Source organism: Polypterus senegalus, chromosome 14 (assembly GCF_016835505.1).
Source record: "Polypterus senegalus isolate Bchr_013 chromosome 14, ASM1683550v1, whole genome shotgun sequence".
Lineage (NCBI taxonomy): Eukaryota > Metazoa > Chordata > Cladistia > Polypteriformes > Polypteridae > Polypterus > Polypterus senegalus.
In genome coordinates, this window is record NC_053167.1 from 111,326,479 (window position 1) to 111,352,538 (window position 26,060).

Genomic DNA, 26,060 nt, shown 5'->3' on the forward strand with positions numbered 1-26,060 from the left:
TTTACAATATATGACACAGCTATTCGTGTTTATTATGTACTTCTACAGTAACTCATGAAGTAAATTATACATTTCATAAGAAGGCACTGAATTAGGGTGGCTCATGCTCAGAATTTTTCCAATTTTCTTTTCTTTTATTAACAAGTTATATTGCTTTCTTGATTCTAAATTGCTGAGTAAGGGAAAATTGGCTGTTATATTACTTTATGCCTCACTTACAAGCTAGCAACACATAGGCATGGAAGAGAGGCTACCTTAGTAGCCTGGACTCCATAAACTAAATGTAAGGCAAGTTATTTACAATTATGGTAAACAAAGTTTACATTGGACAAAGTGCACCTCGAGGACCTTCATGAATAGATTTACACAACAAATACTGATTCAGCACAAATGGAAACAATGGTAATGCATTATAACATATCTTACTATATTAAAAATAAATTAATATTCTGGCTATTGCAAAGAATTGTATGGGGACACTGGCCATTTTAAAATCAATTTTCATCTAGCAGCCAGGTCTTAAGGAGGTCACGTGAATGCTTTTCCAACTGAAGCTTTGAGGATGCATTGCATAAAGAAAGCCCAAAAAAAGTACTTGCAGTTGCAAACGATTATTAGAGAGTTAATTATAAAGTATTCAAGCCCAAGGAAATTAAAAGCAAAAATTAAGGTGAGGAGCAAAACAGATTATTATTTCTGTGTCAAAAAGTGGCAGATTTTCATACAGTACATGCGGATTTTAATTAATATCTCAAACATTTTAGTTAATAAAGCATCTAAAAAGAATTTAGAAAAAGGAAAATGTTTGCTTTAGCCTTTTTAATTTCAAACAGGTGGCAGAAAGCATACAGCAGAACAGACTCTCTGGGGTGAGGGCCCTGTGTTACCTGCTGGAGCTCTAACAGGAGTTTTGGGGGATTCCATTATGTCTCTATGAACAGATTTGGGACGTGGCTTCTTCTGTTTGCAGCTAGCTGGGCGAGGTTTGATCACCGTGTCCATATCCTCCATCAGTTTTAACTGTTTTCTTCTTAGATACTCCTGTTTAATAAACTCCCGTCGGGCTTTCTCATCTTCTTTTTTCTGGCGGTCTTCTTCTGCTTTGATTCTAAGTAAAAATATCAAAAAGTGGTTCATATTCTTAAGGGTTACTAAAGGAAGGGCTGACAATAATCAGAGGTATTCAGTTTTATATATGCACTAGTACTATAAACTTGTAACATGATGACAGTCAGGGTTGGTTCCACATCCTTGGACAGCTTGCACTCGGAACTGTCAATAGTCATGAACTGAGATGAGCTGGGCAAATAAGGACACAAACAGTCAGCAAAGGGTTGGTGCAAAGTGATAAGTGAGTTATTCACATCAATGTGATCAAAAAGTACATTGCCAAAATTCTTAATTCAATAAATAAGTAATACAATAAAACAAGTGCTTAATAAATAAGTTTAGTAAAATGAGATTAAAACTCAAGGCAGATCCTTATTTCTTTAAAACCATGACCTCCAATGCTTCTTTCTAAATCTGGGTGTCTCCCCTGCTTGTCCTGTCTGGACCTTCCAGTGAAAGAAGACATCCATCAGCAGGTGCAGTGAACCATCTAACCTGGCTCATGTTCCCATCATCAGTTCTTCAGCATCTATGGGGCACCACACATACAACCCCCACTAAAAGTCCTTAGGCAATAGCCGGAGACACCCCATAATGCATGTCACATGATGGGAGCACCCTCTTCAGGCCCTCAGGGGCTAACTCCTGACCACCTGACTTCTAACCCTGCCTTTCGCTTGCTTTCTTCTCTCTTTCATTAACCTCCATTCTTTTTCTTTCTGCACCTTCGTTTCAATGTCCGATTCTCTTGCCTCTAGACTCTTCTTTTAAGCTGTGGCCAGGTGCAAACCGAGGCATGAACACTTGTTCAGAAAACCCAAATCATGGTAAAAGTAATTTTCATCTTTTTCCATTAGCCTTTGTATTTGCTTGTTGACAATTGTATGTCCTTGCTCTTCTGACATTTTACTGAAGGCATAAAGACCTCCTGTGCACTTTTTTTTCCTAAGTGAAAGATAAAGTTACTCTATTGCTTGATATATTTTTTTCACAACAGTTGAATAATGAAACCTCAAGTCACTTTCACATTTTGGTACAGACTCCAAATTTATATTCAGCTGTGAGCGACATGTTTTTCCTGTTAACCTTTATGATTTTTGAGAAAACACAAAATGTTCAAGATTTAACTAGATATTCATCTGTAGGCAGCGTTCTTGGGAAAAATAACACTTTGGTTAGATTAACAGCTTTGATAGGAACTGAGGAGGCAAACTGCTGTTGTTCAGTTCACTGCATGACATTGCAATCAAAGTTTGTAACTATTACCCAAGATAATTTAAACTGATGGCAAAAAAAAAAGCTTATCATGGGGTGAAATGTTTCTGAAAACTTCTGTGTATCTATCATGGAAACAAACCCTGATGTGAAACCCACAAAACAGCCATGACAATAATACAGTAATTTTTTTGCTCCAAAATATATAATTTATATATTTTATATTTTTTTATGTTTACATTTTGGTTAATTAAGAGTGTCATGTTTTGAAATGGATTCCATACGTCAAGTTTAAAATGCTCAATAAACATGTGCATGAATGACCATTTTCACTACAGTATAGAGTGCCTTTATTCTGCAGTGAGGTGGGCAGTCTTTGCCATTGCAGCTGGAGCCATTTCAGCGTTTGACTTTGCCTCTGACTTTCTCTTTTACGTGACTGTGGACCCCTCAGAGGTTTACTTTCTCCATGGATGCTGCTGACTGGAGTTTTTGTTTTCCTCTCCTCCATTGTCAACAGGCCACAATTCAAAAATGAATTAATGTGCAGATATTATTGGGTTCCATTTATGTTAATTAGATTTTGAGTACCCTGTATTCCTAGCTGTTTAAACAAATCCGTGTCTTTATATGTATTCATTATGTAATTAATAAACTGTAAAATTTATACTTGCATTTTACCAGATTACCAGAGTGTGCCTGAGCTCGGGGGAGAGTGCTATACAAAAATAAAATAAATTCAGTTTCTTAATGTAATATTTCTCTTCTCTTCTCAGTTCCCTGCTAGATTGTTTTTAAATACACCATGATCTCTTGGGTCTATATTCTATACTGTTTGCTTTATTTCAATTCACTCACTTTTAAGAAGTGTTTTATGTATTTATTATTCCATTAATCAGATGGCAAGAAACCATGAGTTGTATACAACAAAGAAAATAGCAACTGTAGTTTAAACTGATGCCATTTTTACCATTATGTGTGTTTACCATAAATTAATTGCTTTAAAATATATTTTGAAAAAAAAAAATAAATAAATGTTGAGGAATCAAGAGGTTCTAATTATCCTGGGTGCAGTTTGTTGATTTTCTCCAAAAAAAGGAATGAATAGGCTGGAAGGAATTTCAGACATGATAGAATTATGATCCTCCCACAGTCCAAAGACAGCAGGTTAGACGCATTGGCGATTTTAAATTGTCCCTAGTGTGTGCTTGGTATGTGTGTGTGTGTGTGCCCTGCCCGGTGGGCTGGTGCCCTGCCCGGAGTTTGTTTCCTTCCTTGCGCTCTGTGTTGGCTGGGATTGGCTCCAGAAGACCCCTGTGATCCTGTAGTTAGGATATAGTGGGCTGGATAATGGATGGATGGATAGAATTATGATAGGTAAAAAAAAAGCAGAACACCTAAAGAAATGACAAGTTTCATAACCCATAAAAGACAGGAACAAAGGTCTGTAGGAAGTGCAGCACGTTAGTACAAAGATAACCCAAACCTGGTTTAAAACATTGATTGAATAAATGGTGTCAAGCTATACCCTCAAGATATTAGCTATTACATTTATTGCAACAGACTTTACTTGTGGATAGCCACTATGTTTTACGTATTCACCTAACCATCAATGCAGATTACGATCACCGCTTCAAAGTTCCTAAGCCTTCTCACTGTAGTACACTGATATATTATTTTTAGGTATTTCTTTAAATTATTGGGATAACATTTTGTGCTCATGATTGTTGCTTTTGATGAGTATACACTTGTAAAAAGAATGTCTTTGCACTACCTCTTTTTGTTTTACAGTATACACTTTATTTAATGCTTTGTTTTTTAAATATTTTACTGCTTTATCACACATATGCCCAAATTCTGTGGAAACAATGTAAATCTTTAAAGTTGGAAATGTTTCTCTCAATATATTACAGCAGTGGCTTTCTAACCCTGGCCTGTCAGCTCTTAGAAAGCAGCCCACTAAAACTTTATCACTGCTGAAAAATGTCAACATAATGATTTTGGTGACCTCTGCTGTTAACAACCAGACACTGTCATTTTGCTTTGTACTTCTGATGTCCACATTTACTTCTGGATGCATTTCGCTGTATTTTTGTAACCTTTACTACCATTGGCTTGCCTACTTTGCCCCGTGTGACCTCCTAACATTAAATCTGGGTTGCATGTTTGTGCTGTAATTGATATGAACATCTTGCTGTCATAATGTACTGTAGTCCCACTGTGCTAGAATAATTTTTTTGCTCAAATAATAAACATTAAAACCTTTCTAAAGTTACAGGATCAAAGAATGCAAAAAAAGTCAATGTGTGGACATTGTTTGCCCTGAATTCAGACCTTAATATCCAATTTCAAAGTCCAGTTAGGTTAAATCTAAGAATGAATATTATAGCTAAAAAAAAGTTTAAATAGTAAGTATTCATTATTTGACAAGTACAAAGAACAGAACATTAATCTTGGCAATCAAAAAGATGCCATTCTCTGACGCAGAATAATCACTCCTGCATTCAAAACTGCTGTTAAGAGTGCTGGGTGACAAACAAGTTGAGTCAAAATTTAAAAAGCCTGTCCATGAGGTTCACCATCAAATAGCACTACATGTTACAAAACTGTACTTTATTTCTTTGGAAATCAATGAATCCAATGGTATTTGCTGTACTGCTCAGGTGGTAATTCATGTTTGAGCAATAGATGATAATTTTGAAGTTATTGAATATGGTAGCGCTGCTGCCTCACAGTAAGGAGACCTGGATTTGCATGTTCTCTCCATGTCTGCGTGGGTTTCCTCTGGGTGCTCCGGATTCCTCCCACAGTCCAAAGACATGCAGGTTAGGTGCATTGGCAATCCTAAATTGTCCTTAGTGTGTGCTTGGTGTGTGTGCCCTGCGGTGGGCTGGCACCCTGCCTTGCGCCCTGTGTTGGCTGGGATTGGCTCCAGCAGACCCCCGTGACCCTGTGTTAGGATATAGCGGGTTGGACAATGACTGACTGACTGAATAACACCCTAGACATGACTTAAAGTAAGAGACTACTAAAAGGAGTGACCCCATTTAAAACTTTTAAGCCATGTGTAGATTGAAATAACAGAATGGTAAAAAATGGATGGCATCTTCACTGATGGCATGTCAGCCTTAACAGGTCAAAAACTCAAACGTTTGCAATAGTTGGAAAAAATTCTTGACCTGTGTTTTTTTAAAAATAGAACTGTGTTATTCATCAGGAGGCACTATATGGAACAAAACTACTGTGTATATGAAACAAGCTGTGGATTTACTTTTGAGACGTGCAAGCAAAATTGCAATGCCCACTATATACACAAGTACAGACAGTCAAAAGGATGAACACAATATGGTGAACTGCTTTTGGACTCAGAAATCAGATAGCTATGAAAAGACAAGGCACTCTTGAATTTCTGGACTTTGAAAAGTGGTATCTCTCTGTTTTTGCTGGAAATACATGAATTGCCTACAGAGTCTCATTAATGACGACTGGCTCAAAGACTTGGAATTTCTGATTGATGTCACATCTCACCTAAACTGTTACAAAAATGTGGCCTTAAGGCAACAAGTACTTTATAAAATTCTGAGATGTCACTTACTCATTTAGCATAAAATTACTGTTGTTGGTTGGACAGGAAAGATAAGTAACTTGATTCAAGAAAGGCAACTTAGCAAATTTGCCAAAACTTTCCAATGGGAGATTTTGAAATTTCCAAACTGTGTACAGCAAGCTTTATTCGAGATATCAACATGAAAATTAAATTTGTGCGACAAATTTTCTTAAAGTTTTAATTAAAGTAAAATTAAATTTTCTTGCAACAAAATTTTCTTAAATCTCTACTTCCAGTGTTAAAATATAGGTAGCATGCTGGTGCAATAGTACCAATGCTGCATCGCAATTAGGATACTTGGGGGTCACGTCCTGGATGCTCTCTGCGAGGAGTTTGCATGTTCTTTCCGTATCCAAGTGGATTTCTACCATTTGCCCTCATTTCCTTTCACACTCCAAAGACATTTACATTAGGTGAACTGGTATTGCTAAATTGGCCCAAGCGACTGTATGTGGTCACCATGCAATGGACTGGTGCACTGTCCAGGTTTTGTTCATGCCTTGTACCAAATGAAGCATAGGCTTCAGCTGCCCCCTGTCCCTGCCCTGGCTAAGTGGATTAAGAAAACACATGGATGTTAAGATGTCAGTTGTTCTGTAAAAGCACATTTTAAAATAGAATTTTTTTGCAATTTTTTTCTTTCTTGCTATTATGTAAGAGAAATTGCAACCCTGCAAGTCCTTAAACAGTTTAAAAAATAGTTCAACAAAAATAAGATGTTTAAACTTTATCAAATTGTTTTATTACAAAAATTAATAAAGATCTATTGTGCACAGTAGGAAAGTATGTGACAGATTTTGATGTCTGCCCGGTTCCTCTTCTTTGAAAAACAAAATCTAGTCTTCCCAAAAGATGGCTGCTTGGCTAACTAGCATTTAAAAGATGTGTTAGTCACATAATCTCCAGATAAGATGCGAGTCTGCAGCCCCAGCACAGTGGAACATGCCTTGAATTTGCCAAGGTAAGTTGATACAGATACAAAGAAAAAAAACTGTAGTCAAATCAGAAATCATATTGTGCATCACCCCACACAAGTTGCTATGCTCATGAAACACAAGGCCTGAAATAATTAATTTGAAAAATCAAAAGGACACAAGCACATCACAGACACATGCAACTTTTCTGACTGTATGCACTTTTATAGTGAAACAGTTTTGATTATAAAACTGATGATGATACATAGTAGTGAAATAACACACACACACACATATTATTGTGTTTATTACTATTATTAATGTGTGTATAGTTTATTGATTTTTCCAGAATCTTCTCAGAGTTTCATCTGCACTCTGCCCACCTGCTTCCCACCACAGGAATAGTCTACTCTTAAATGTTAGTCCCATCCCACACAAAAAAGGAATCTGGTTCTGCAGATTGGATTTCCACAGGAATTCAGACCTCTATACTGAATGAGATACCAGTCCATCACAGCACAACTCACATCAGGAAAATTTAGTGACAAACATGCTTGTCTTTGGATTGTAAAACAAAATTAGAGTGTTTGGTCACCACAGTGACATGGTCAGGAATTAAACCCAGTCCTTCATTATGACATCTCATTCACCAAGTCTGATAGTCAGAATGAGTTTCTTACTTTAAAGATCAGATTTTTTAAATAAATTGTTTCTGACATTTAACAAAAAGTTACAAATTTGATAAACCTGAAAAATCCAGAAATCTAGTGGGACTTCCACAAGCTGAAGACAGGAAACTATGTCTTTCTTTAAAAAATGCAGCAATCTTTGCTCAGCTTATCCTCCTGTGAATACCTTGGGTTGAATTGGAGTGACTGCCTCTTCTAGATAAATCACTGTAAACCTCAAGTCGAACCATTTGAAATGTGCTTGTGGCAAAATGGATCTATGGAGCCCACTTTGTCTAATAGCGATCCAGTACGAGCCACTCCAGCCCACAGTGGTGTGTCCCACTAACTGGGTTTAGTTAATATTCAAGTATTTAGGCACCTAATTGTACCAAGCCCATTAATTGTGCTAATACAACTGTGTCACACATTAATAATCAGAATTTGTATTTCAAATTTGAATTGCTTGATTTGATGTTGTGTATAAAATGGCCATTATACATTAAACAAGTACATAATTCTATGAATCTACAGTTCTTATAATAATAGTTTAGGTTACCAAACTTTAACTCTCTCTTTTGTGATTTGATAATGCTGAACTTACTTTAAAACATGGCAATGAAAAACAAAACCCAAGCTGATTAGCCTACCTGGCCTCCTCTTTTTTCTGCTCCAATTCTGCCTCTAACTGTTGTTTCCTCTCCTGATTCTCTTTCTCTCTCCTAAGACGTTTCTCTAGTAGAGCTGCTCGTTTCATTGCCATATCATCTTCTCCTTTCTGATCATCCTATTGGCAGTGAAATAAAACAAATATAACTAACAACAACAAATTAAACATAATTGACATGTTAGTCGGCAGAATACATCTGAATTCAAATTCTGAGACAGTAAAATCCATGCAGGTTTTTAGAGGTAAACTGAGATGTCTGGGCTACGTTTTAAGGTGATAATGTTCCTCAATGCCAGATAATGCAAATGCATGCATTTTCAGTATCTGCATTCTTTGTCTAGATCCCTGAAAGTGTAATATCAATGCCTTAACAATAACCAATGAGAGAAAATACGAAAATATTCAGAAATTGATTATTTATTATATTTAGGAGGCAGCACGGTGGTGTAGTGGGTAGCGCTGCTGCCTTGCAGTTAGGAGACCCGGGTTTGCTTCCCGGGTCCTCCTGGCGTGGAGTTTGCATGTTCTCCCCGTGTCTGTGTGGGTTTCCTCCCACAGTCCAAAGACATGCAGGTTAGGTGCACTGGCGACTCTAAATTGTCCCTGGTGCGTGCTTGGTGTGTAGACATGTGTGTGTGTGCACCCTGCGGTGAGCTGGAGCCCTGCCCGGGGTTTGTTTCCTGCCTTGCACCCTGTATTGGCTGGGATTGGCTCCAGCAGACCCCCGTGACCCTGTAGTTAGGATATAGCGGGTTGGATAATGGATGGATGGATGATATTCAGCATATTAATAAAATATGTATACATATTACTGTGGAAAAAGTATTTACCTATTACTAATTTCCTTGTTAATGAAAACTTTTCACACTGAACGTTTTCAGGTTTCTAAAATCTAATACTGGATAAAGAGAATCTATAAGGAGGTACCAAAAAAATTTCTGGAATTCTTAAAAAAAGAAAAAAAAGAAAACACTTCATTGTTAAACTTACAGCAATTCTCTTTTAGCCACCTTCAAAATACTCTCCTTGAGACGCAATACACTTAGCCCTGCGCTTCTCCCATCCCTTTTAACACTTCTTCTAACTCATCTTTTGTTACAATGTTTTTTTTTCCTGGATTTCTAACACAGTACCAAATCTTCTTTCTTTTAGTCTTAATTTTAACTTCAGGAGCAAAAAAGAAGACACAGGGAACAAGACCTAATTTTTGAAATAAATTTTATAAAACACCATGCATGTTCATGTTTAAGATGGGGTCTACAGATTTGCACCTATATATTTTTTTATGTTTTACAACCTTATGTATGGTCATACTGTTTTTTAATATACTGAAATTTATTATTTCCTTTTATGACTTAATTTAAAATGGACATCATATCATATCATATCTCTAGGGCAAAATGAGTTAATCTACTGTATCTCCTAAGGTTTTTCAGGCAAGGAAGCTACAAACTTGATGCAAGGTAGTTAAACCTAGTAATCAAAGCTCCAAAGAGTGGTGACATGTTCCATATTGATTAGCCCAAGCAAGTAACAATTTCAATGTATCCTGTATAAGTGACAATAATGACTCATAAGCTCAGAATATGTATGTACTGTACTGGATTTTTTTTCCACAAGGAATCAGGAGAGTGTCACTGAATAAGTGGAATAGAAACAGGGGTAAAGATTGCATCAGGTAAATTGATCTATATAATTGCACTGGAGACTGGCAATGTGCTGCATTGTGGATGGACATTAAAGTAAAAATTTCACTATATTCTGTAATACTAGTCCTACTATTATTACTTCTACAAAGTAAACAAAATCTAGTAACACTTAAGACTATCTTTCATTATTAAGTCATTAATAAACATTATAGAAAGCTTCTCCACAGCTTTATAAATCACTGATTCATTAGCTGTAACTCTTGCTGCAGCATCTACTTGAAAGTTGAACAGCATACACCCAAAGGGTTTGTAAAAGTTTAATAATTATGAAGTGTTACCACACATTTTAACCTTTTTTGTCTTGAAAGATATTAAAAAGAAGTTGTTGAAACTTTACAGCAACTGCCTGTTTATTTGTTAAAAAAACAGAGCCAACACACTAAATGATAGGTTCACTTTGATACCTCAAACTCTAACTGCTAAACAATTAAATGCTACAACTGTTCTAAAGATAATTCCAACCAAAGTTAATTTGTTGAGGTTTACAGGAAAATTAATTACCACATTGTGTATGATATTTACTATGAAAAAGTGAAGTAGAAAAAAGTTGTTTATAAATGTTTTCAGACAAAAACTTGTATGTAAAGATGACAAAATAGTAATTCCAAAAATGACATGAGGTCACTGATGTGTTTATGTTGTGCTAATAGGATTATCAACGCTTACTTTAAAAAAGAATCCACAGCACATTTTCTGCTCTTCATCATAATTATCCATTCCAGCTTCTCCATCATTTGCTTCTTCCAGGATTTCACCATCTAGTGGCTTTAAAACTGACAGGGGCACCTCAATTAAACTTGAATTCTTGGACGTATCATCATTAAACTCAACAGAACTATCAGCATTAGGAGTCACAATTACAGTCTCTGTAACAGTCTGCGACAAAATCTCTGAAACACTTGATTCTAAGAGCTTTCCCTTATTGTCGTCTTTCTCCTCCACTTGCAGACCTCCTACCTCTTTTGTTTTTTCCTTATTATCTATGGCCTTTTCAACCACTGGTAACACTTCTAAAACCCTCTCTTTTACTGAGGCAATGGTTTTATCTTCTTCTGCAGAAGTATGATCTGCTGAGTCTAAATCCTTTTGAATACTGTGATCATCTCCAAGGCATACAAATGATCTAGTCTGCGTTTGGCTTGGGGAGAATCTCCTCAAACGTGGAAGGCTATCTACCGACTGGGGTGGTGTCAAAATCCGGTTAAAAGGTGTTAGTTTTAGATCGCTAGGCCTTGGAGTCCTTGGAGTTTTGGAATTAAAAGATGCAGATTTTCTTGTGATAGTTTGAGGAGACCTGTGAGATGTTCTAGGAGACTCCCCAGATGACAAAACAGGAGACATGGAACCAGTTGAGCGGGAGGATGTACGCAACTCCCTAACTTGCTTTTGGGGTGATGGCTGAGGTGGAGATATAACCCATGCTTGCTGCTCCCTCATCTGCATTATAACTTCCTGCTGTTGTGCTAAACGCTGCATTTCCTGCTGCAAAAAGAATAATGAAGAATTCAGTTTCTCTATGGATTTTGTATACTCTAAGAGGTCACTCTCCACAATAGCCTCCTCATTGGGTGATTTTAACCACCTGCCTTGGGGTGAATCTAAATTATCCAAAATGTCATTTTTACATTTCCCAGGTTTCATGCGGTTATCCTCAGGTGATTTTGAAATATGATCATCAGATGATAATTTTTCATCTTCAGAGCCAGCAGCTTCCTCCCTAAGTGGCGATGTACCATCTCCTTTCTTCTTCACCACTGTTAGAAAGGCTGTTCTTCCCATTCTCTGCCTGTGTTGTGTAAATGCTGCTTCAACCTTTTTCTTCTGTGCTTCAATAGCTCGACGCTTCTCTTCTAATTTCATTCTCAGTTGTACCATTTCTGACGCCAACAGCTGTGTAGGATCTTTCCCTTGTTTCACTGGGCTTTCATCAGGAGTCTGGGCCCATGATACCATATGTGGAATATTGAGCTCTGAACTTTCTGGAGTAGTTTTCTGAGAGCTACTTCCACTACTCCTGCCATCAACATTGTTCAGTTTCTTAAACTTCTGCTCTGCAAAGCTTGTCATCTTAACTCCAGAACCAGAAGAAGTTGTGCTTCCAGCCTGGGACTTAATACTTACTGAACTTGGACAAGGGCTAATGATTTCCCTTGTGTGCCCAACCTTTAGCTCATAGTCATGGTCCATGTCCGAATCCATGCTTACAGTATAATCTTTAAGGGAAGAATCCTCATCCATTGTTTCTTGAATGTCTTCTGTACGGACATGAATTCCAGTGTCCACCTCTGTTGTGTCTGGACTCAGTGAGCCCTTAGCTTCCTCATTAGAATCATTAAGAACTTCTTCTCTTTTGAGTTTTAAATTATTGACTCCAATTTCTTGACTATGGAGAAAAAATCCATTGTTCACTTTCTCAGTCTGAATTACTCCTTGCATTTTTTCAGAATCATGAATTATCTGTAAAGCTTCCTCAATGCTTGGTGTCCCCACATGATTGCCATAGTCATCCAGTACCGGTCCATTTGCAAGTCTAACTTGACTGCTTTTTCCAGCACATCTGCCCGATGTTTCAGGGAGATAAATTTCCTCTTCAATACCTTCTGTCTCATTTTGTCCATTTACAGGCTGAAACAACAAATTTCGTTTTATATTCCTTGGGATTGGATTGACTTTAAACCCAAGACCTTCATTGCTGATAGATCTTGTCATCCCTCGGGTGGGAGCTGCTGTAGACTGCACAGTATTTTCCTTATCAAAAGGAATATCAAATGATACTCCATGTACCGATGACCTGAAGAGAAGTAAATAATTTTTTAAAAATTAGAAATATTAATAAAATCATTTCAAAATATGTAACAAGAAATCATTATGCTAATATCTTTTCATCACTATTGCTTTAACTTAGTTTCATTTAATATGTTCATGAATTTTACAACTCTTTTCCTGCATATGCTGTATATTTCATGACCTATTAACAAATATTTCCTTTAATACAAACTATACCACAGAGATCAGATGACTTAAAAGTATATAACATAACAGCACTCTTAAATCAATTTAATACAGTTCAGGGTCACAAAATGGGAAGCCTATCCCAAATAATAACACTAATAATTGATACAACAGCAAAAGTTTAAAATTTACATTCAAATACACCTGAGTAAAATAGGTTAAATATTTTTAACTGGTTACATTATTTTTTACAGGATATTAAAAAAACAACACAACAGTATCCCTGAAGTTGTTAAATGCATCTGCATATTCAAGATTTTAGTATACTTATTGAAGTGGAGCCTATATCTGTTGTTATATAATTATCTAAATAAGCCTTGTGTAAAATCCTTCTTGAATTTTCTAAAACTGCATGTTTGCTAGTCTGCCACCAGAGGGTATGAGTGACGTCAAATCACACAAAGATCTGAAAAGTCCAGAGACATTCACCATCTGCTCCAGCCAGTCATTCTTTGATGAAGTGTTTCTGAACAATTACAAGCACAATATCTCTGCAGAATAAACACTGACATGTGGTCTTCAACACATACATTCATACTACCTCTGCAGCTATGTAAATTGTGACACTGCACTTTACATTGAATATTGGACAAGAGGAAATTTAAAAAGCTAAAGAACAACTTAACTTTTAAACCCCCTAGTGACAAATGACAGGCAGTAACATAGTAGCTAATAAAGTACAAACTCCCTGATGAATACTAAATATCATCATCACAAAAATGATTTAAAACACATGTTTTAAAGTTTAAATTTGGTATTTTGGAACTTAACATTATTTTGGTATGCTATTATTTGTCCCAAATACAACTGTTGTTAATTAAAACATTATTCAGGAATTTAATAATAACAGTAACAATAATAATGCATTACCTTGTGCAGCTTAAAATTTCGGCCATTAAAGTAATGGTCCAAATGTGAACATGCCCAGGTTAATTTGGAAAAGCTTTTGGTTTAATATAATAGACCACTATTATTTTAAGTTGAAAATACTGTACTTAATTTGCCTGTGTAACTTTAGCACTGTTGTATCTCTAGGGAAGGATAATAGTTCTCGTCTCTGTTCAGGTGGAGGTGGAGTTTTCAGGTTAACAACAATAACAATTTACGGTTGAAAACTCTCTGTGAAAGCAAATAATAAATGATTTGGAAATAAAATGTATGTCATAGCATATCATTGAATTTGTAACTAAGTTTCCATAACTAAGATATGGAAACAAATTGAAAAGATAATGTACCTACAACTGCCATCAATCCTAAAAATGTGTTTATACGCTATTGAACAGATGATAAACATGAATTTCTGAGTCATAAATTCCACCTGAATCTCCCATGAACTCCGTGCTCCAAGTCGCACAATTTAGAGAAAAAAAAGTTATCAATATTCTCTGAGCTCTCTGATGTAGCGCTCACCTTTCACCCTGGTCAATTGTATAAAATAAAAAATATAGCCTGGTCAGCTAGAAATATCACTTTTGTGTGGTTGATTTGCATCTCTCTTTATTGTCATAAAAAATATAGTTTACCTTTAATTGCTATTTTTGCAATTGATTTTTTTTTATTTTTGCATTAACAAATCAGTAGTGACCTGGCATTTCTCTAAAAAGTACAATCAGTAATTCACATGAACAGGTGAAAGTGGGAAGGTGAAAGGTCACTAGTCAGAGCTCTGAAAACCCAAATGGCACATATACACCACATTAAGCTAGCAATGCTTAGACTGACTGTTAATATAGTATGCAGTAAAATGTTTCAATATTGCATTGTGAAGCCTACAGCTAAACAACATCAATAATGAAATGCAGTCTACCAGTTGTCAATTTGGTCCTTCCACCCTGAATCACTTTTTTCAGATTATTTTCACAAAATGGAAAGAGGTACCCAAAAGTACAAGCACAAAGTCTGCTGGAAACATGTCAGTAATGTAAATTATTTCACTGCAAGAGAAAGTGGTCTTGTGTCTGAACAAAAGCATGCTTTCCAACAGGTTTTATCAAACAATGCTCCATAAAGCATTTAAGTTAGCAGGATTGGACATTTCATGCATGTGCAGTTTATGATCGGATACAGGTTGAACATTTTCCTGTGTCCCTGTCCTTCTTTCATTATTGCTTTTTTTTGTGCGTATTGTTTTTCTCTGTTTGTGGTGGCTTCCTACTGGTATACTTTGGCTCATAAGGGTAAGACACAGCAGTCAACATCACAGCTGGATATAATGTTCGTATAAGTTGCAATTCAGCTAAATATCTACCAGAAGTCACCATGAATGTAACAAGTCAACAACCTAGCTAATAAAAAGAATACTGTATATTTAAAAGTTAGATGATCTATCGCAATTCTTTAATGGAAATGAAAATCTTTACAAACCGCTTCTCCTTAGGCCATGTTCCAATACAGCCATCCACATAAGACATTGAAGTAGATCTTCTCATTACTCCTAAATTAGAAGAAAATAAGTGTGTAGAGTTTTGTTGGCTAAGAACAATCTTCTATACTCTTCCCAATAGCTTTTTTTTTTAACATGGCATTGCAAGATATCTAATTCAGCACTACAAAGGGAATGTTCTGGTAATAACACACTTCAATAGTGGATACTGGAGTCTGGAAAAAAGGCCTGTCAATGCATTAAGAACAATGCAGTTCAACAAACCTAAAACCCGAGAATGCACCATCTTAATCTGAAAGGCCATTCATTTAATATTATTTATTTTATGATCTTCTCTTTCTCATTACATGGCACTGGGGGTAGGAGCCTATCACAGCAGCGTCAAGTATTTAGACAGAATGCCCATCGCTGGGCACTTTCAACCAAACTCCTATACTTAGTCATACTGGAACAGTTAATTTAACACATTTCTTTGTTATGTAGGTGAAGTGTAAGTATTTTTTAACATTTTACATAAATGTGATGTAAATTGGAAGACAATTCACAAGTAAAATCGTCATATGGTAATATTCCATTATAATACTTCTGCTTTATAATGGAATACAGTCAATTTTCTCAAAAAAAAATAATCATGGAGTGAAAACTATTCAAAATGTTTCCCCCTCATCTGTTTCTTAAAAAACATTTCACATTCTTAATAAAAACTAGATCTCTTATTACCCGAAATGGCCTTCTGGGGGTTCTGCAGGGAATGCCTGAGAGGTAGAAGAGAGGCTGGAAGAGATGGTGTTTGGCTGAAAAATAAATCAATAAACAATATTTTTAAATGTGAGAATACAACATTGTAAACATGGAGTGAAACCTAAAAAGTGCTTATGAAAATATATCTAAAAATATCATTCCACAATTTAACGTATTTTGCTAATAAACATATGAAACTACAAACATTATACTGTCACCCCAGTGATTTGAATGCAGCAGAAAACACAGAAGACGCTTTATGAGTCTACTACCATTTTTATGGGAAAGATTTCATAACTTCTAAACAGGTAGTTTTCAAAAACTACAGAAAAACTGCCGAGTTAGCAAATACATGATTAGGAATCAAAACAAAATCAGTCCATAGACTTTTGCTACCAATGCTTTCATGAATTATTTGCCAAAGCTGCAACATGCTTTATTATCACAAATTTTATCACTTGGCAAGTACTTTTCCAATTTATGCAACTTGATATCAAGAAAGGCCCCAAATGGACCTGCTACTTATAAAGGTATGTATCAAGACAATGGGATTTTATATCATCTTTAATGAAAATAGGACACTATCAGGGCAAATCCAACATGCATATAACAATGGCCGCTATTTTATACTACAGTGAATGCACTGAGATTATAAGGTGGATATTTCAAACAGATTGTTTAAATCTGTTAAATATAATTAACAGATTATTGAGTAAATCTCAATATGCTGTAGCACCACTGGGTCTAGGCCTAAGAATGACACATTCCTTGGATGGCTGAGCACGTGGATGAAGGGGCAGGGATACTTGGAAAGATCAGCCATATTAGCAGGTCCTGAGAGCTTGGATAGTGGGGAGGGGGCTGCAGACGAACTTCGAGAGCACTTCAACCCCATGTCCCTGCTGCTAAAGCCTATCTCCCTGGGTGAAGAAATCAATGGTCCATTTTAGGGACACTCACCACCAGCCTTGTATAAAATGCTGATTCTATTTCTCGATTTCCTTGCACCTCCAAGTCGCTATATTTGGTGCCAGAAGTGGGAGAAGAACCCACTTCTGACCCTGAGACAGAGGACTGGTTTAACATTAACTCTGGTGGACTCCTCAGCCACACTCATTAGGTCTCACTTCTGGCTGGGCAGAATGCATCATCTCGTATGCGTTGAATATCCAGGTGGATGAAGCTTGCGTTACACCTTGAGGGTGATAGCTCTGAAAAGAAGGCAGTGTATGGCCTGCTTTTAAACCGAACATTTCAATTTTTCAAACATATTTTAAGATGATAAAATTCAATATATTGTAGTGCCCCAGAGTTCTGATCTGTGAGGCCCATGTTCCCCAGGTAGCCATTGGCCATATGCATTTTAGAGAGGGCATGGATACTTGGAGAACCCAGCCATATAAGCAGCTCCTGAGATCCTGGACAGATTGGGACAGCAGACACAGCACCTAAGAGAGCATTTCAACCATGTGCTGCTGCTGCTGTTTAAGTCTACTGGGCTGGTTGTGTGGCTGCTGGTGAGCCTCAGATGTGGACCCAGCAGAGATGGCTGGAGTGCATGTGAGGGTAAAAAGGACAAAGGAGCAGGAGCACATGGCTCCACAGAAGGCCTGAGTAGCACGGTGGAGTGCCTCCTGAAGAAGCCAGCTGTCCTTTGTAGAGCCACTCACCACCAGTCTTGCGTAAAGTACTGATTCCATTCATCCATGTCCTCGCACCCTCATATTGTTAGAATATTAAGAGCAGCACAGTAGAGCTACTTGCAAAAAGAAAATTTTGCCTGACAAAATATATTACAGGTGTTTAACTAAATCACTAAATGTGTATGGGTCGACATTCAAAGTTCATTAAACTGTTCTACTTAGGTTGCCAACTGTAGAAACCTCTACAAAGCACAGCAGATCATTTACTGATATAGCAATTGTGCTTAACTGAAACTAAATTATTTCTCCCAGAAGAGAAAGAAAAGGGAATGTGACACTGGTGTCTCATTCATTTGCACAGTGCAGCCATCCCAGCATCATATCCCTGCCTGAACTTTCAACCTCTGACAGAGGTTGTCTCAAAAATTACTGGTCTGTTTATCTCCTTACATACAGTGTTTAATATGACAGAGAATTTTCACAAAATAGAGCTGCTGAACCTATGGTTACAATATACAGTCATTAACAATAACCACAAGTTAAGCATTTACATTAGAATGTCTTAAGATTACATCATCCAGTCTGTTACACAGTCCCTTTTATATTTTTTTTTTGTAATGTACTGAAATCTTTCAATGCCCTGGTCATACCATTGGTTTTTCATATAGTTGGTAACTTACCATTTTAACATGCAATAAGAAAGAAAATTTGTCCATTCTATTAGTTGAATACATCTTTAAAAATGATTACACTTTTTTGTAAAAGGAAAACCTTTAAATACAGTATCATTAAAATATATGCTTTTGACTGAGTACAGTTATAGTATAAAGTTAGAAAATATAATAAAATAACTTCTTTACCCGATTTCTGTACTTGAAGCAGATGGATTGTCCATAAAACTTCTTTTTGTTGCATTTGAAATGGGAACTGTTGGTATGCTTCTTACTGGCTGGACAAGTTCTGTTTGGTGCGACAAAAAGCCACCATTCAATGTATATTTAAAGAAAAGTAGCACAAACACTTTTCATGTTGCAGAATGTCCTGTTAAATGTTATGTAATATTACAGGGCAGTGTGGATGTTTGTTTTTAATTCCAGAATTATTTGCCTTAGATCAGTTTTGGATAGAAATTTACATGTTGTATTACCCTTTGGGGAGCACAGAACTATTCTGTCCCCATTAATTTTTAATTTGTTGAATAAATTATATTAATATAAAACTTACAAGTAAGTCACTCATACAATTACAAGTGCTTGAACTGGTATATCAGATGAAATTCTTCATCCAGTATGGATTTTTAAGAAAACTGTTATACTCGTATGCAATAAATAAGTGGAAAACATTCAAACACATTTAAATGTAAAACACAAAAGATGCAAATCTGTGCAAGCAAACGAAAATGTGATTTTGGTGTATTAGCGTCTTAAATGTAATGTGTGTGTGAACTGTGTGTAATAAGTGAGCCTGCCTCTTATAGAATTTTATCCACAGTTCTGTGAGGTTCAGCCTGATTGGCAAGTTGATGCATACGCGATAAGGAAAAAGCTGTGTCTTGTGAGGCATTTGTTTGGTGGCAGCAGCAGTGTAGGCGACCAAGCATGAAAGAAGCATTTTGATAGATAAGAGGTGTGCTTGTGTGAACAATAAATTCGTAATACATTTGTTCTTTGTTAAAAAATAAATATTTAAGTATGAAAGGTTTACACAGTACAAATACGTTGTGCCAGTATCTACACCACACTGTCAGAATGTTTAATTAAACTGTGGCATGGACTTTTGGATATAACACTCACACCTACATAAAATGCTAAATCCAATTTACAACTACACAACTTTGCTTTTTAATAAAACAATACATTTTAACAGTTTCTGTTTTCCTTAGCCATAATCCAATACAACAGATATCCAGCTAACTATGTACCAAACCCCTGTAGGTCAAGAAGATATTAAAATAATCAATTAAAAAAGTGAAAGAAGAAAAACTGAAGTAGAGCAGTAGAGCATGAAATACAAGCTGAAAAAATGTATGCTGTAGAAGAGCAAAAGCAGAGTTAAAACCATTTAATTATAAACAGTAATTGCTCCATTAACAGCAAGAATTGGCTTCTAATTAAGGAAATGATTGTACTGAAAACTGCAGCACTCCAGGACTACAGTTGTCTTATTGTTTCTCTGGGGATTACAGCTTATATTGCCATTTAAACAGGTAAAAATATAACTGAGACAATACAAGTGTTTTGGAAAGAATTCAATATGTATATGTATAAAATACCATACAACCTAACCTAATAGTGCTAAGCTACTTTAAAACATGCCTTGTAATTATTTTATGTACTTACCATCTATTCCTACAACCCGAGGCTGAACAAAAGATGGCTTCACAACTTCGAACCACCAAAACAACTCTGCCATAAACACTAAGTAGTTGTTCTAGGAAAAAAACAGAACAGAATAACCTTCATTTGGTTTTCAAGAAAATGCTACATTATTCTCAAAAATGTACATTGTATATGCAAAGTAATAAACATTCACAACAAGGAGTCATTATTTATTGATGAGTCTTCCGTGACCCGGAATTGAATTGAAAATTTTATGTATATGCATTTATTCAGGAACGTGATCATTAACTGAGAAACTGAGGAGTGCTAAAGGAGGCAAAACGTGCAATGGTTGTGATCACCAGTAGTGTTACATGTATGCTTGTTCACTCCACAGTCTGGAGGTCATGGAGCCTAAAGAACACCAGTGAGCAAAGCCTGACCCAAATTACCTGCCTGCACAATGTTCCATCATTACAAAAGCTCTTTCATTCCACTTCTTTATTCTGTTCACATTGGACATCAACTGTGTTTCACTCTCACTATAAAAAGTATTGGCAGTGGAGTGCTAAAGCACGCATCTTCATAATTTGTGAGAAGATGAGACCAGCAAGAAACAGATCGATAAATATATAAAGTAAATATATAAAAACAATGATTAATAGAGAATAGCTGGGTTCAAAATTTAGTTGGCTCAGGATGCTCCTGATTTAAGAAACAGTAATCTAATTGGTCCACAAGGTGTCCCTGTTGACCTAATAAAAACTAAACACCTATCATTCAAACAAATGTTTAATTATATATTTAGCTTTACATTGTCTTTTGCTTTGACAGACCACTTTGTTCTTTACATGCTGTGAAATTTACACTGTAAAGAGAAACAAACACACACAACATTCCAATCTTGTGTTTCAAACATAAAATTAGAAATCTGGGTCGTTGATTCAGTGTAGTCTCCTGTTAAATCTTTCCATCTTACACTTTATCAGTCATTTCTAATTCACCTAAAATTTGCAGATGTTTTAGATCTATTATTACATTTTTCAGTTCTTTTAAAGATGCATTATAATAGATTCATGTTCATGACAGGATGAAAAAAAAGGAAAAGTAGATGAAAGAATGCTTAGAAAACAGTACAAACCCACCCTGCTCCCAACCACCCTCAGTTATTTCTCTCAGGCAGGTGTAAAGAAGAGTGCTCCCCATGAAGTCTGCCTCCTCAGCACAGAAGGCCAAACCCATGTTTACTTTGACCAAATAAGAGCATAAGAGAATGATTTAGAGGCAATTCAGAGAATAGCTGTCGTTAGGCTCCCTCACTGCCATAGCTCAAATACCCACTTATTTAGCACATGTGAGACAGACAACAGCTGTTTCAAAGGCATAAAGACAAGGCACCTGTCCAGTTAAGTATTTCCTTGTTTCAGGAGAGTAAACACTAGCAATGAAGTCAAATATGGAGTCAGACAAAAGCATGACCATAACACAAAATGAGAAAAAGCATGCTAAGGTTGACCTAAGCATATGTATGTACCAAAAACCTTTGGTGCTAGTAGTTATATACATTTTATGACCAAAAAAAAACAGCTGAACCCAGAAGCTGGGGTCTAATTTGCATGAATCATGACAAACAGAATACGAGATCATTGGGAAAGAACTGATTCTAATTTCAGAGAAAATGAATAATTTATTGGTCCAGATCTGGGCCAATATGTGGGTTAATAATATACTCTAAGAGGTGGTTGGTGATACAGGCAGCTGTGCATCATGGTGTGGAGTCACACTGGTAACAAAAGCTGTCCTGTTGGTATATTTACCCAAACACTGTGCAACTGCTCCTTCAGGAGAAATTATAAACAGGTCTGGGGAGATGGCTGCCCAGAGAAGGATTTTGCTTTCACACTTCGGCATTCCTTAGGAGTACCGGTCACATATAGTCTAAAATTATCTACATGGGAAATGACACCAAGATGACAGAAAAAGGCCAAGTTATGGCCAATAGGATCTTCTTAACCTTTTGTCATGCTGTTAAACTGCCCATAAGCGGTGATGCTCCACACACTCACACTAATTTGAAAATATTATTAAAAGTGCAACACTGTACTCTTTAGATTTACAGTAGGTGTGCTGAATCCATTTCTGAAACTGAAATTGCTCTACCACAAATCAATTCCAGATGATTTTGGATTCAGTGAAAACGCTCTTTTGAAAAAGAATTTTTAAATAAGCTATGTTACTTTTATAGCAGAAGTACTTTTCATGCTCTGAATATTATATGAATTATATTTTGAGCTGAAACACAGCAGCCTTCTTTGTTCTTTACATTAATTTTGAAGGAAACAACCCAAAAGCAAGTATTTGCAACACATTTTTTGCTCTCAATCAGCATTTTGGCTCTCTTCTTATTTCTTGAAAATAATTAGGAATTTATATTTAGAAGGTTAAAATATGCATTTTGTTGTCCAGAAGAGAGTAAGAGGTTTTTTTTTTTTATACAGTACTTGAGGTGGTGTTGATCCATCCACTATCTTGACAAAGTTACAGGTAAGCAAACAGTAAAAGAATACACCACCTTCCTTTATTAAAAAGAAAGAAGCATTTGTTACAATTTTAGGAGGAACTACTGTAGTTGAGAACCTTCGTTCTTCCTACCTAGTACTCATGTGCAACTTGCCTTTAAAAATACAGGACATTTTCTACACTTTAATTTAGATTTTTTTTTACCTGAAAAACACAGGGAGTATTTGCTCCATAACATTGTTTAAATGAAGAGTCATTATAGTGGAAAGTGGAGGGAGTCAATGTTAACAGACATCTCATTCCACTGTGAAACACCTTTAGAGGGCTATAAGTAGAAAAACAACTACCAGATGACTACTTTTTTTAAAGTAAGAATTATATTTAAAACAATTATATTAGTAATTTATTATTTTATCAAGACTAAATAATTAATTTTGAATACATGCATTTTCTCTAAAATAGAGCTTTTTCAGTTTAAACCTTAATTTCTGAAGAACTGGATGTTGGTAATTCTGTTGCCAGATATAGATTCCAATCTATGAAGAACACCTACAATTGTTTGATAAGAGTGAAATCATTTTTTTGTAGACCAGTGTAATTACAGTACTTTCATTACTATTATTAAATACATAAGAGCATAATTATTAAATAATAATTATAATTTTGTGATTGAAGAATCACAATGTCCTAAACCTGTTTTGAAGACAAAATTACACAAGTCATTCATTACTTTCTATTTAACGGGGAAATGCTCGGTAATGAATAAAGGCAGATCCTGCGAGGGAGCAAGACAGACTGTGTCAGACGTAGAAGGAGGTGTATACATGACCTCCTCAGATATGTTTATTTAAACTGTTTGATTTTAAGTCTTGCATTCTGAACAATGACTTCATTAAATCTAATAATAAATACCAGAAGAAAACATTTCAAAGTGAAGTATCTGAAATGAACTAATTCACCTTTGGGAAAGAAATGTATGAGAAAATGTAGCAAATTGCATAATTAAAAACATGTTTAAGTATCAAATTTAACTACAAAAATTACTTGTAACCTATCCATTCAACCATCAAATGTTTAAATCATTATTATTTTCTCTCACTATGGAAATAATCACGTCAGTAAGAAAAGTGCAAATTCTTCAAGTCTGTTCCCACTGTATGTAACGTTTGACCCTGTTAGTTACTGGAAAGATTAATTTCTTTGGAAACTGCAGTCATTTAAATATGAATGGAAAGTCAGTTATAATAATAGGGGCCCAGGGAATAAAAACATTTTGTCCAGCAGCATTTCCACTTACCACAGTTGCCTCCCATCACAGAGTTTTAATTAACAATCTTGTGTCATTACAAAGTATTAGAGTTATATTCTGAAGATAGACTCGTAATAGGTGGTTCTGGTTTCAATTAAGTAAACATTGTGGTAAACCAAAAATATCCATGGAGCTTAAAAACTGTGAAGGGTTATCGATGAAAGTGGCAGTCAAGTTATAATCTCTTTAAACCACAGTAGTTTTACAGGATCAGTTTAGACTGGTGCTCTTCATTATCATTACTCTGTTTAACAACTTATGTCTACTACAGTATGTTGTTCTCCTCTTACTCTATGGTTAGTGTTTCTAAGACTAGCAACAAATACATTTCATTGTACTGTAAGTTATAGTGAGACTAAACTGAAGAGATCCAAATTAGAATATATGTCATATAGAACTTACATTTTAAATAAAATAACATTTAAATAAAGCAATATGAGAAGCAAATAGGTTATTTTAAGTGGTCTTATGATTGAAAGCACATTTATTTATATGTAAATATTGATGATACCAGATACATATTTTAAGAAATAAACTTAAAATACAAAGCTTCATTAGTTCATTGCTCTACTTCTTGTTGAAATGAAACGCAAAGCACATTGCAAAATATTCCTAAATAGTCATAAAGTTTTAAAATAGAGTCTTTTCTAGTCTGTGAGCTACTGATATTATACACATAAAGTAGCATTTATTAATCAACAATGAAAAAGTTTGCCTTTTTTTATGAATCAAGAATTATTAATACAAGGCTTGGAGTTAATGGAAGACAATCAACTTTATGTTAAATAGTATGTTTATTTACTATTGTTTTAATAAAAAGAAGTCTACAAGGAAAACAACTTAATTTCAAAATTACATTTCTATTTCCAAAACTGAATGAAAATTCAAATAAGCAAGCAAACCAGCAAATCACTAACAACACCCACTTGAACTATACAGTGAGTGTTAAACAATCCTCCATTATATTTATAATTCTGATGAGATAAGCTTATATTGCAGGAAATTTGCCACAATTTAATAGAAAAAAGGTTCCTGGGAAACCAGATGAGATTTCACTGAACCAGAGTACAACACATTTTTTGAGTTTAGATATGGAAGAGAACATTGCAACTAGTTTTTTTTTTTTTTTAAAAAAAAAAGGCCTCAGACCTGTTTGAACTTTACTTAAAAGAAGATTTGATCGTATGAAATGACAACTGACAGTTCATAATGCCCCAGGTCATATTAATTTGCCATACACATTACAGCAAATATTTACAACTACGATTATCAAAACTGTTCACAATCTTTCAAGTGAATCAGAGATGGGATTTTGCCCTGCCACATTGAGGTTCTTTTCTTCAACTATAAGGATTCACTGCTTATGTATTTTAACCTCATTATTATTTAGAAGGAGATAATATTTAAGGGACAGCCAACCCGCTAGTTAGACTAAAATTGCAACTCTAAGTGATGGCTTATAAGTTACTTGCTCTAAAACACACCACTCTTTATTTTCTGTACATGATACACTTCAGCGATTCAAAGATTTTATTTCCCCATTTAGAATTAGGATTTAACTTTGTAAGGCATCATGAATAATAAAAAAATATAGAAGAGAAAATATATTAAAGGACAATACATAAAACAAAATTACATTATATAAAACAGAACAAAATATAAACTGCAGGAAAAAGCAAATCAATAATAATAGCTAAATTAAAAACCTGCTCAAGTAAAAACACTTAAGTATTGATTTAAATATGTCTAAAGACTTTACCTGTCTAAGGTTGATCAGGAGTCAATCCCAAAGTTTAGAAGCAAAACAACTGAAAGCTTGAGCACAAGAGGTTTGTTAGGAACATACAAGTTCATCAAGATGGAGAAATACAAATACCTGATCAGGCAGTGCCTTGAAGGTTAAACGTAATATTTTGAAATTATTTTTTTTTAAAGGGAGCCAATACAAATTACATAAAATCAGTGTTATACTTATGCATGTCAAGAAACAGCCGAGTTCTGATTCATTTGCAGAATATATATGAATTGTTTTGGCAGACCACTACATAGGACATATTACAATAATCCAAGCAAGAATGCATAAAAGCGTTAGTTAAAAAGTTAGCACCAGTAAAACTGCAAAAGGTGTAAATTTGTGACATATCCTTTGTATGGAAGAATGAAGATTTACAGGTGGCTTTTATGTGTGCAACAAGAATCAAATGTTGCAAATTAGATTTCAAATGAAAGAATTGAAGTTGG

At 35.4% G+C, this 26,060-nt stretch overlaps 1 protein-coding gene across 7 annotated transcripts in view; it reads right to left on the bottom strand.

Moving 5' to 3' along the window:
* The window catches only part of camsap2a (calmodulin regulated spectrin-associated protein family, member 2a), a 200,446-nt gene that overhangs the window by 25,465 nt on the left and 148,921 nt on the right, over positions 1-26,060 (bottom strand). For all 7 annotated transcript variants that reach the window (XM_039735962.1, XM_039735967.1, XM_039735966.1 and 4 more), the window contains 7 exons: positions 20,012-20,102; positions 18,533-18,632; positions 16,009-16,082; positions 15,270-15,339; positions 10,560-12,684; positions 8,165-8,301; positions 888-1,108 (listed from right to left, as the gene is read on the bottom strand). In XM_039735962.1, the coding sequence (XP_039591896.1) occupies positions 888-1,108; positions 8,165-8,301; positions 10,560-12,684; positions 15,270-15,339; positions 16,009-16,082; positions 18,533-18,632; positions 20,012-20,102 (2,818 nt within the window). The remainder of the gene's footprint in view (positions 1-887; positions 1,109-8,164; positions 8,302-10,559; positions 12,685-15,269; positions 15,340-16,008; positions 16,083-18,532; positions 18,633-20,011; positions 20,103-26,060) is intronic.